The 12514-nt window shown below is 47.1% G+C and overlaps 1 protein-coding gene across 1 annotated transcript; it reads left to right on the top strand.

Annotated features, from left to right (window-relative positions):
* The first annotated feature begins 1179 nt into the window (after positions 1-1179).
* On the top strand, positions 1180-2348 carry LOC127771640 (senescence-specific cysteine protease SAG39-like). Its single transcript, XM_052297565.1, has 2 exons — positions 1180-1666; positions 1762-2348. Exons 1-2 carry the CDS (start codon positions 1234-1236, stop codon positions 2346-2348), a joined length of 1020 nt encoding a protein of 339 aa, XP_052153525.1. The 5' UTR covers positions 1180-1233.
* The last annotated feature ends 10166 nt before the right edge of the window (positions 2349-12514 follow it).

The raw sequence follows: 12514 nt of genomic DNA, 5'->3' as shown, positions 1-12514 counted from the left end.
AATTTTTGCAAAAAAATCTAACTAGTTGGTTTTTCTCTTGTTCGAGGAGGAGGCGCTGCCTGGCGCTGGAGCCAGATGCCACACTTCTTCCCCGAGCCCGGTTCCGCCGCTATGCGGCCGTGCATGGTGAGCACTCCCAGCGCCGGCCACCTCGCCTCCTCCAAGCCACTGGGGAATCATTACTACTACGTCGCCTTGCCATCGCAATCGCCCGCCGGAATGAAAGAAGAGAAAGGGGATAAAAATTCTCCATTTCCTTAGACCGACATGTGGGCCTACCCCGGTCCCACCGTCCCTAATCCGCAACAGTAAGCCCTCCTCCAATCCCTCTCTTATCAGTCGATGACATATGGGCCCATGGCATGGTCAACTATGACCCTGGCCCCACATGTCAATAGCACATGCCCTTTTCCTTAGAGAAAATAATTTGAAATAGGGATATGAGCCCGTAGACCCCAGCTGTCAATGATCCAAGTCTCCCAGAAGGGTAATATCGGAAAATTAATTTAAAATGACTTGAGAGATTATTTGTGTGAAGAGAAATATGAATTAAAAATTGAAAACTCATAGGTAATTCAAATAAAGTCCAAAATCGGGTGAAACTTGTCTCTAAAGTTTTGTAAATTCAAGCTGTTGAACCCAAATAGGAAATAAAATAAACTAGGTAATTAAATATCCATACCAAAAATAATGTTAACTCCAAGTAATGGGAATAAAGACAAACATATAAATTGCAAAACACGCTACCATGAGACATGAGGAAAATCTTGTTTTACAAATCATGATGAAGATGAAATCTTTTCACAACATTTCAGATATGCAATCCCGTTTGATACCAATACTGTGACTATTATAAAATAAGGGAACCATCTCTAACTTTACTTTATCTATGTTCAGAATTTCATTATATTAGCATTTGCTCGACGAGATCATCAGTAATTAGTAAATGTGAACATGGTGAGCAAAGCGTACTTTATCTAACTATGAAGCTAGCGTACGTTCACTGACGAGCTTACATATAGAGTAACTTCTCTGCTACGCAGACATCCCTGTCTACAACATCACACAAGCACGGCATGCACAACTTATAATTACTTAGTCTAAGCTCTCCTAAACTACTAGTATATTAACCCATGCCATGCTATATCCACTCCACAACCCAAAGCCATCAGCCAAACGACTACAGATCAGAAGCACTAGTGAGCAACACACTCTGACAAATCCTGATCAACCATGGCCATCCCCAAGGCTCTGCTTTTTGCCATCCTCAGCTGCCTCTGCCTCTGCAGCGCAGTTCTAGCAGCTCATGAGCAGAGCGACCACGCAGCCATGGTGGCGAGGCATGAGAGGTGGATGGAACAATACGGGCGGGTGTACAAGGATGCTACTGAGAAGGCACGTCGATTTGAGATATTCAGGACCAACGTCGCATTCATCGAGTCGTTCAACGCAGGCAACCACAAGTTTTGGCTCGGCGTTAACCAGTTCGCCGACCTCACCAACTATGAGTTTCGGGTGACGAAGACCAACAAGGGATTCATTCCTAGCACGGTTAGGGTTCTTACGACATTCAGGTATGAGAATGTTAGCATTGACACGCTTCCAGCAAGCGTGGACTGGAGAACCAAGGGTGCCGTCACACCCATCAAGGACCAAGGCCAGTGTGGTAAGAAAATTGAGGCCACTTTGCTGCCGCAACATTTTACAAATCATCTCTAAAATGTATTGCATTGAAAGTGTAAACATGAATAATTATTGCAGGTTGTTGCTGGGCATTTTCGGCCGTGGCAGCCATGGAGGGTATTGTCAAGTTGAGCACGGGCAAGCTTATCTCCCTCTCTGAGCAAGAGCTTGTTGACTGCGATGTCCATGGCGAGGATCAGGGCTGCGAGGGTGGGCTCATGGATGAGGCCTTCAAATTCATCATTAAGAATGGTGGCCTCACCACTGAGTCTAAGTACCCATACACAGCGGCAGATGGAAAGTGCAAGGGTGGATCCAACAGCGCCGCAACAATCAAGGGCTACGAGGATGTGCCAGCCAACAATGAGGCCGCACTCATGAAGACCGTGGCAAACCAACCTGTTTCTGTTGCCGTGGATGGAGGTGATATGACATTCCAGTTCTACTCTAGTGGCGTGATGACCGGCTCATGCGGCACTGACTTAGACCATGGGATTGTAGCCATTGGCTATGGCAAGGACGGTGATGGTACGCAATATTGGTTGCTAAAGAACTCCTGGGGCACGACATGGGGTGAGAATGGCTTCTTGAGAATGGAGAAAGACATTTCCGACAAGAGGGGCATGTGTGGACTTGCCATGGAACCTTCATACCCAACTGCGTGATTTCAACATGTGTATTCTAATGCCACATATGTATGCACATAGTAAATAATTATATGTATCATGCATGTCCAGTGCATAACTGCATCTCAATTTATGCTACCATGAATATATTGAAGTTAAATTTGGTGTCAAAAGATTACCATGAATAATTTAAAGAGACTATCTAAAAAAAATCACAAGTCCTTTTTGTGGAAAAGTTTCCAATGCTATTATATTATAATGGTAATATAATTACACTGTAACTATACTGTAACTGCATTATAACTTTTATATAACTTGTATATAATCAAGTATTAAAGAATTGCATGTAACTTTATAAATAAGTTCTATAGAGGTTATAATATAGCTATAGTGTACTTATACTGTTAGTGTGGAGATTATGGATACCCCATATCTACATGACAGTTGTAATTTAGTCGGATATACGGTACCAAATATAGATGGAATATCTCTATGAAGACTCAGGTTAGGTTCTAAACTTGTGTGTCAAGGAAATACCCGGGATCTTAGTCGGCTACGATTGTATTTTATCTATAATCCCATATTCCGTTAGGATATGGACTGTATTTTGTAAAGCGGACTCCTTCCCCTATATAAGGAGGGTCCGTGTGCCTCTTGGGGCGCGATTCTTTTTCCAGTTTATACAATCAATAACACACTCGGCGGAATCATCCCCGGACAGGAGTAGGGTATTACTTCTTGAATAAGAAGGCCTGAACCTGTATAAAATTCCTTGTCTCCAAACCCATCCACTTTCCTAGCTTGATAGCCACCCCCTTTTATTATTGCCGAAATCTTGCTTCGATAGTTGGCGCGCTAGGTAGAGGGAGCGTCAAGTTCTCGCCGACTAAGTGCGATGGGTTTCGTTTCCGGCATCGACGACTTCGCCTTCCCTCCCGGGCAGGCGTTCCGGTTCGGCAGCCTCAACTTCATCACCAACGACTTCGGCAAGATCTCTCTCCTTGACTCGGATTCAAACCAGTCGGGGAGAGACCAGGTCCCCGTGCCGTTCGGTATTCCGAACTCGGCCGAGGCCTACCCCAAGATCATCTCTCCCGAGTCGGCTTCAAACCACTCGGACGAGATCCAATCTACTCTTCCGCAACCAGATCAAGACGACGAGTCCTATCCCTCAATCTTGATAAAACTTCCTGATGATTTGGCCGCTGTCTTCACAGTCAAGACATCTCCCACTCGAAGATCTAGGCAAGCTCTGGCTTCGGCCCCGATCCGATCTAGATCCAGGGAGGTTGGCGTTATACTCCAACCTCTCGGGACAGTCTCGACGGAAGAGTTGGATGGTTACCTCAGCTCCCCCGGCGTCAGTTCTCGACCAACCGAGATCCTCGACTACGACGATTTTGGCTACCATTACAACCACAACGACCTCGACAACTTCAACGACAGCTATGAGGATAACTACACGCCCCTCTTCTTCGGCGTATTCATGGCTGACAACGAAACGGAGGAACAGCGCCAAGCCCGAGAAGCGGACCAAGATCGTACACAGCAAGAAGCTGAGCGTCGCCGACTGGAGGAAGAGCGACAGCGACAAGAGCAAGAACGACTACAGCGTGAGCAACAAGATCGCGAACGGATTGCAAAGGAGGCTGAAGATCGACGACAACGCGCCTTGGAATCTGGGCGGCGAGCGAGAGAACTCATTAGGCAACAAGACGTCGATGGGACAGCGGTCTTTCGCACCCCCCAGTAGAACGCGGTTGCAGCGATCACTCTCCTCGACACCCTCCTCAAGGAAGAAGCACTCAACCAAGTTGATCATGTAGTCAACATCTTGAACCAGACGAAGACCATGATCGCTGCCTCAGTTCCAGCCAACTCCGCAAGCACCCGCACCCCGACTGGTAGCCGAGTCCCTCATCTTCGATCTCAAGACTATCACCAGCCAAGCCTCAGCATTGCCGGCGCCGAATCTAGTCGCAGGAGCAGGGGACATGATGAACGGTCTGTTCGCTCGCCTCCCGAGCGATATAGGGAGCGCCGAGTTGAACGACCACACTCCCCACATCGAAGGCGCCCCATCGATCTTCGCGACACCATCAACCAGCGCCGCGCAGCAAGAGGCCATCATTCACCGGATCGCTACGACGACGACGTGGACGGAGTTGCTGCTTTCACAAACGATCTGCGTCGAGTGGATTGGCCAGCCGGCTTTAAGCTGGCTGGAATCGAGAAATATGACAGCACCACCAACCCTGAGTCTTGGCTCACCGTCTATGGTCTCGCAATCCGCGCAGCAGGAGGAGACAGCAAAGCCATGGCGAACTATCTACCTGTGGCCCTAGTGGATTCTGCCCGGTCATGGCTTCACGGGCTACCCCATGGCACGATCGGATCATGGGCAGAGCTATGCGACCACTTCATCGCCAACTTCCAAGGCACTTTTGAACGGCCCGGTACACACTTCGATCTCTACAACATCGTTTAGAAGTCTGGAGAATCTCTTCGAGATTACATTCGACGCTTCTCCGAGCAACGCAACAAGATCTCCGACATCACCGACGACGTCATCATCGCCGCCTTCACTAAAGGCATTCGCCATGAGGACCTGGTTGGCAAGTTCGGACGCAAACCTCCCAAGACGGTCAAACAGATGTTTGAAAAAGCCAATGAGTATGCCAAAGCCGAGGATGCTATCACGGCATCCAAGCAATCGGGCACCACTTGGAAACCAAAGAAGGATACGCCGACCGCAGGAGGGAGTGTAAGTAACAACCACAAGGATCGCAAGCGTAAGCCCGAAGAACTTGTGGCCACAACCTCTCCATCTCCCCGACAACGTTCCCGCGTCAACACCTTCGACAAGATAATGAACTCCTAATGTCCGCATCATCCCAACTCCAACCACGTGGCCAAAGATTGCTTTGTCTACAAACAGTTTGCGGAGCAATACGTCAAGAACGCACGTAAGCCCTCAGACGGAGATCAAGGCACATCAAAGAAGAAAGATGATGAAAACGATGCCCCGACCGGTTTTCAAGATCATCGCAAAGAACTTAATCACATCTTCGGCGGACCCCTGGCTTATGAATCTAAGAGAAAGCAGAAGCTAACAGAACGGGAGATCAATTCGGTTCAGCCTAACACGCCCCAATACCTTCGGTGGTCAGAGATAGCAATTAAGTTCGACTACTCGGATCATCCTGACCGAGTGGTCCACCCGGGGCGGTATCCCCTGGTACTAGACCCAGTGGTTCGCAATGTCAAGCTCCGACAAACTCTAATTGATGGTGGCAGCGCACTCAACATCCTTTTCGCTAAGACCCTAGATGATATGCAGATTCCTCGCACGGAATTAAAGCCGAGTAATGCACCCTTCCATGGTGTTATCCCAGGATTGTCAGCTACACCACTCGGCCAGATCACTCTTCCAGTTACCTTCGGCACTCGGGAGAATTTTCGCAGAGAAAATGTTTAGTTTCGAAGTTGCTGATTTCGAGACAGCATATCATGCTATACTCGGACGACCGGCTCTAGCCAAATTCATGGCCGTCCCACACTACACCTACATGATGATGAAGATGCCTGGTCCTCAAGGGGTCATATCACTACGGAGCGACATCAAGCAAGCCGTCACATGTGACAAAGAAAGTTGCGAGATGGCCCAAACCCACGAGACCACTCTCGCCCGCGAAGAGATCCGACTGGCTGCGACCACGGCAAGCGAGGGAGAAGTGCCTGCAACCAAGCTGACGAAGACCGAAGAAAGTGATGCCAAGACAAAAAAGATTCCCTTAGATCCCTCCGATCCTGACAAGACTGCTGTAATAGACGCTGAGTTAGATTGTAAATAGGAAAGCGCGCTCATCACTTTTCTTCAGAATAATAAAGATATTTTTGCGTGGAAACCATCCGATATGCCTGGTATTCCCAGAGAGGTGATTGAGCACTCTTTACATGTTAAGGAAGACGCCAAACCCATTAAGCAACGACTCCGCCGTTTTGCACAGGACAGGAAGGATGCGATCAAGGAGGAATTAACCAAGCTGTTAGGAGCAGGCTTCATTAAAGAAGTCCTTCATCCTGACTGGCTAGCTAACCCAGTCCTGGTTCGGAAAAAGACGGGGCAATGGCGCATGTGTGTCGATTATACCGATCTCAACAAATCTTGTCCCAAAGACCCTTTTGGGTTACCTCGCATTGACCAGGTGGTTGACTCAACGGCCGGCTGCGAGTTACTCAGCTTCTTGGACTGTTACTCGGGATATCATCAGATCCGGCTAAAAGAATCCGATTGCTTGAAGACCTCGTTTATTACGCCCTTTGGGGCCTACTGCTACATCACCATGCCCTTTGGATTGAAGAATGCAGGAGCAACCTATCAACGCATGATTCAAAGATGTTTTTCAACTCAGATCGGTCGCAATGTTGAAGCTTATGTTGATGATGTAATCGTCAAGACCAAGCGGAAGGATGACCTGATTGCGGATTTAGAAGATACTTTTACAAGCATTCATGCTTTCAAGATGAAACTAAACCCGGAAAAGTGCATCTTCGGAGTACCGTCAGGGAAGTTGCTCGGATTTATGGTATCTCAAAGAGGCATACAGGCCAACCCGGAGAAAATCAACGCCATCCTCAACATGAAACCGCCAAGCTCCCAAAAAGACGTCCAAAAGCTGACTGGTTGCATGGCGGCGCTCAGCCGGTTCGTCTCACGACTCGGCGAGCGGGGGATGCCCTTCTTCAAGCTGCTGAAGAAGACCGACAATTTCCAGTAGGGACCCGAAGCACAGAAAGCCTTTGAAGACTTCAAGAAACTTCTCACCACCCCACCAGTTTTGGCCTCGCCACATCCACAAGAGCCGCTACTATTATATGTGTTGGCGACCTCCCAGGTTGTGAGTACGGTCCTGGTTGTCGAGCATGAAGAGGAAGGCCATATTCAAAAGGTCCAACGTCCAATTTATTTCGTTAGCGAGGTCTTAGTCGACTCCAAGACAAGATATCCTCAGGTTCAAAAGTTACTATATGGTGTCTTAATTCCGTCAGGAAATTATCTCACTAGTTTCAAAGTCACTCGGTCACGGTGGTCACATCGTTTCCACTCGGAGATATACTTCATAATCGCAAAGCAAATGGACGAATTGTGAAGTGGGCCTTAGAGTTGATGTCTTTGGACATATCGTTCAAGCCACGAACTTCGATCAAGTCACAAGCGTTAGCTGATTTCCTTGCCGAGTGGACCGAGTGCCAAGAAGACATGCTAGAGGAAAAGATGGAACATTGGACTATGCATTTTGATGGGTCGAAGAGGCTTACAGGCTCTGGAGCTGGGGTTGTCTTGATTTCCCCGACTGGAGAAAGATTGAGCTACGTATTGTGGATACATTTTTCTGCGTCCCATAACGTGGCGGAATACGAGGTGCTACTCCATGGATTAAGGATCGCAATTTCTCTATTCATTCGCCGACTAATCATCCGAGGAGACTCTCAGTTGGTTGTTAATCAAGTCATGAAAGAGTGGTCTTGTCTAGATGATAATATGACTGCTTATCGACAAGAGGTACGCAAGTTGGAAGATAAATTTGATGGACTCGAGCTCAACCATGTCCTCCGACATAACAATGAGGCAGCCGACAGGCTGGCCAATTTTGGTTCAAAATGGGAAGCAGCTCCTTCAGATGTGTTCGTCGAACATCTTTATGAACCAACCGTGCCCAGAAAAGAAACACTTGAAGCCATGGATACTCAAGGCGTAAGCATAATTGAAACCGACTGGAGAGAACCTCTCATAAAATTTTTGACCAAACAAGAACTCCCTCAAGACAAAAATGAAGCCGAGCGGATTTCCAGGCGCAGCAGACTTTACATTATTCATAAGACTGAGTTGTACAAGAAAAGTCCATCAGGAATATTGCAGCGTTGCGTATCTCTAGAAGAAGGGAGACAATTGTTGAAGGATATACATTCTGGTATTTGTGGTAATCATGCTGCTGCACGGACTATCGTCGGCAAAGCTTACCGGCAAGGTTTTTTCTGGCCCACAGCTATGTTTGATGCTGACAAGATTGTGCGGACATGCGAAGGTTGTCAATTTTTTGCCAGACAAACTCATCTGCCAGCCCAAGAGTTGCAAACCATCCTGTTGTCCTGGCCGTTTGCGGTCTGGGGGCTTGACATGGTCGGCCCGTTTAAAAGGGCAGTCGGCGGTTACACATATCTCTTTGTGGCTATCGACAAATTCTCCAAGTGGATTGAGGCTAAACCGGTCATCACGATCACAGCAGATAAAGCTAGAGATTTTTTCATCAACATTGTGCATCGGTTTGGGGTACCTAATCGGATCATCACTGATAATGGCACTCAATTCACTGGCGGAGCATTTAGAGACTTTTGTGAGGACTTTGGCATTAAAATTTGTTATGCCTCCGTCGCACACCCCATGAGTAACGGACAAGTCGAGCGCGCTAACGGCATGATACTTCAAGGGATCAAAGCACGCGTTTTTGACCGACTACGTCCCTATGCTGGCAAGTGGGTAGATCAGCTGCTGTCCGTACTTTGGTCTTTACGCACTACTCCCAGTCGGGCTACCGGCCAGTCGCCGTTCTTTTTAGTTTATGGTGCAGAAGCAATGTTGCCGAGTGAAGTGGAATTTGAATCACTACGATTTCGGAACTTCAACGAGGAGGGCTATGAAGAGGGCCGAGTAGACGACATCAATCGACTAGAAGAAGCCCGAGAAGCAGCTTTAATTCAGTCGACTCGATATTTGCAAAGGTTGCGCCGTTATCATAATCGGAATGTTCGATCGCGAGCCTTTCTAGTCGGCGACCTGGTCCTGAGGAAAATTCAAACAACACAGGATTGGCATAAATTATCTCCCTTATGGGAAGGACCGTACATAATTGCTGAAGTCACTCAGCCAGGTTCTTATTGACTCAAGCGCGAAGACGGTACTCTCATCAACAGTTCTTGGAATATTGAACACCTTCGTCGATTTTATGCTTAGGCATTTCGTTTGTATCTTTCCTCTTTGACTGCTAACTTCAAGTTTTTCCTTGAAGTTTTCAGTCAGGGGGCTACTATGATAATAATGGAGTGTGATTTTTATCAATTCAATTTGCTTACTTGATTTATCATTGCCCTGTTTGGTCTTTCGACTTAGCCAATGAGGATTGAAGGTTTTTAATAGCTTTTGCGGGTTTTAGGCTCAATAAGGCTTGACAAAGGCTTTTAAGAAATCAGAAGCTAAGTATGGAACACCAAGCATAGCATAAATTCATTAGTATTGTACAAATTGAGCCTCCACCATCATTGATCATCAAAATCATTGTTATATCAATCAGTATCAGTTTTTTCATCATCAGACTTATCAGACCCAGTCGGCCGAAGGTCGACATCTTGGAATCTCTCAACTACATCAATAGCAATCTTGTCAGCCGCTTTCTACGCATCACTAATGAGGTCAAGAGTAGCTTCTTCGCTCGTCCCGTCTGCAAAGCCATCAATGGCATCAATGTCAACTCTTGGATAAAGGAATTTGGTCATCGCCAATGCCAGACTTGCTCCCATACTTCCAGCTTCTTTGATGTTCTTGAAGTAAGTATCTGGAGCGACTTTCAGCTTGTCGAAGATTTCGGCAGCATCAAGTGTACTCGAACCGGCGTTATTGAAGAACATGGCCTGGATAAGTGGAGTAGCAGCATTAGCGACTTTATCCCTCGCTCCTTCAAGCTTGTTGATCTTGTCAACTAAGACATCAAATTGTGCTTGAGACTTGATCTTGCGGTCTGCGTCAACAGATTCACATTAATGAATCAGCATGTAGAAGATAATGGCTTTTGAGGTATTGATTATTGGTACCTTCAACCTCCTTTAAAGCTAAATCCCTCTGTCTTGCCAGCTCTGCCTTGTCATTTTCCAGGTTTGGATCTGCTTCTCTAGTTGAGATATCTTGGCAACTTGCACTACATTAACTTTGGTTAATCAAGATTACAGAGATAACAGCACAAATCAGTTGGGCAGAGTTTGCGCGAACCTTTTGATGAGCCACTCAGTTCGAAATTGGACTCCTGGAGCTCAGCAATCCGATCCCTCAGATCGTGTTCATTCTTCTTGGCAAGTTCTCTGGCCTCGTGCAGTTGACTCCTGGTGGCTTCGAGGGTTCCAAGATGAGGAACTAGTCTCTCTAGGGTTGCGGTTTTCGCCTCGTTCCTAAGATGAATCCTCTGCGGAGTAGCTTAATCAGCGCTCGAGCCAGACGGTAAACAAGATGGCTGAGGTCAGGCGTCAAGGAACTTACATTTACAATGCGAGTTGCTTGGTTGAGTGCCTTTTTCAGTAGGCATACCTCTTCGTCTTCTTTTTGCCGGTTTATTACAATTCCTTGAGGTTGCAAGTTGTCATCCCACCTCTTGACCAAAATAGAAGGGCACGAATCTTCGGCTGCTTGTATATGGGGAATTTCTTCTTCATCACCGATCATTGGTCCTAATGCATCCATTGACAAAAGTTAGACAATCGATCAGAGTTATTTGGGTCAACATGGTTTCGGACAAAGTGTTTACCTGTAATGATTTCTGGACGAGGACGAGTGGATTCGGATACTTTTAAAGGGGATCCAGATCTCCGGTCATTGCTGGCGTCTTGTCCGCGAGGGTTGTCTGCTTGGGTTTCGACTTCTGGAATCTCTTGGCTTGGCCCTGCGTCCGACTGGTTTCCAATCGGGGGCTCCTGATTAACTCCGGCTTCGGCTTCGGCCGACTGGATTCCAGTCGGGGGTTGATCACCGGATTCTACATTATCGGTTGCCGATTGATTGTCACTCGGATGATCCTTAGCAATTGGCTCGGTTTCTTTGGAAGAACTTGTGTCCACGTTAGTTGGGTCAGAGTCTTTCCTAGACGGATCTATATCAGATGGTTTCCTGCAAATTTGATTATCAGTATTATTGCCGCAATGGGTGCGCATCAATGCAAGAGAGATCGTTATATGAGTTGCACCTAGAAGACTTCCTGATCTTTGGCACAGGGCGACTGGATGTTTTCTTCCTTGGAGTAGCCTGTTTTGGTAGTTTCTTGGTTGTCTCTCGGTCTCCAGGCCTCCTGGCGGTATCATCGGCTTCGTCGACACTTAGGACCAGCTTCCTCTTTCGAGAATCTGACTGGCCGATTGGGTCAGAAGCACTTGGCTGAGTTTCAGACCAAATTCTTGGTCCTCCGCTCCCTTGCCCAGTTTGGTGGCGAGGCGATTGGCGTTGAGCGATTGGGGGATCCGACTTCATCAAAGCAAATTCCTGGGTGTAATATCCTTCATTGTTAACTGATTCAACAAGAAAACAAGATCATATTTTGAGAAAGGTTGAAGTGTATGAATACGTATCGATGGAGGAGGATTAAATGCATTGAACGGTACGACTGGCAGCAAGTGTGAGTAGCTGACAACGATGGCGTTTGAGAAGATCTTATACATCCTTTCCTTCATGACCTTGAAGTCAAGAGAATCTAGATCTTCACAGTTTGGGTCATGCTTGCCGTCAAATTCAAAGGCTGTGCGAGATCTTTCTTTGATTGGAGCTAACCGACACTTGATAAAGTGCCGGGTGATCTGTTCTCCTTGAAGGCCCTGTTCTTTCAGCTTTATCATCCTCTCCATCAGTTCTACTGCTTGTGCAGCTTCATCTCCCGTTGGCAGTGAGTTCCAAGTATCCTGATAAACTGGAGGAAGACAGGAGTACTCGGGAAGAACAGGCTCGGGGTTTTGAACATAAAACCAATTTGTGTGCCACCCTTTATTTGAGGTCTTGAAGGGCATGGAGAAGTATTTTTGGCTTAGTGTTCCACTGAGTTGGAAACCAGCACCCCCAACGACGCATGGTTTACTCTTATTTGGTTGGGGCTTGAGGAAGAAGATGCGGCGGAACAAGGCAAAATGAGGCCTAATGCCCAGAAAAGCTTCGCAGGCATGAATAAAATTGGCAATATGCACTATGGAGTTTGGATTCAGATGATGCAAGCTAATCCCGTAGAAGTTCAGAATTCCACGGAAAAATCTTGAGGTTGGAAGAGAAAATCCGTCATACAAGAAATGAGCAAATACCACGATTTCGTGTGTATGGGGGGTCGGGAATGCCTCACCAAATGCCGGTCACCACCCGATGATCTCTTTTGCTGGAAGAACGCCGTGCGCCACCATCTCCT

This window comes from Oryza glaberrima, chromosome 4, assembly GCF_000147395.1.
Source record: "Oryza glaberrima chromosome 4, OglaRS2, whole genome shotgun sequence".
Taxonomy (NCBI): domain Eukaryota; kingdom Viridiplantae; phylum Streptophyta; class Magnoliopsida; order Poales; family Poaceae; genus Oryza; species Oryza glaberrima.
Note: the sequence above shows the minus strand (reverse complement) of the source record. Positions and strands in the feature narration are given on the sequence as shown.

Excerpts from the sequence above, each read along its gene's own strand:
- LOC127771640 (XM_052297565.1), top strand. The coding sequence starts at position 1,234 with ATGGCCATCCCCAAGGCTCTGCTTTTTGCCATCCTCAGCTGCCTCTGC. Across the intron at positions 1,667-1,761 it reads CAAGGACCAAGGCCAGTGTG|GTTGTTGCTGGGCATTTTCG; the intron begins GTAAGAAAATTG and ends TAATTATTGCAG.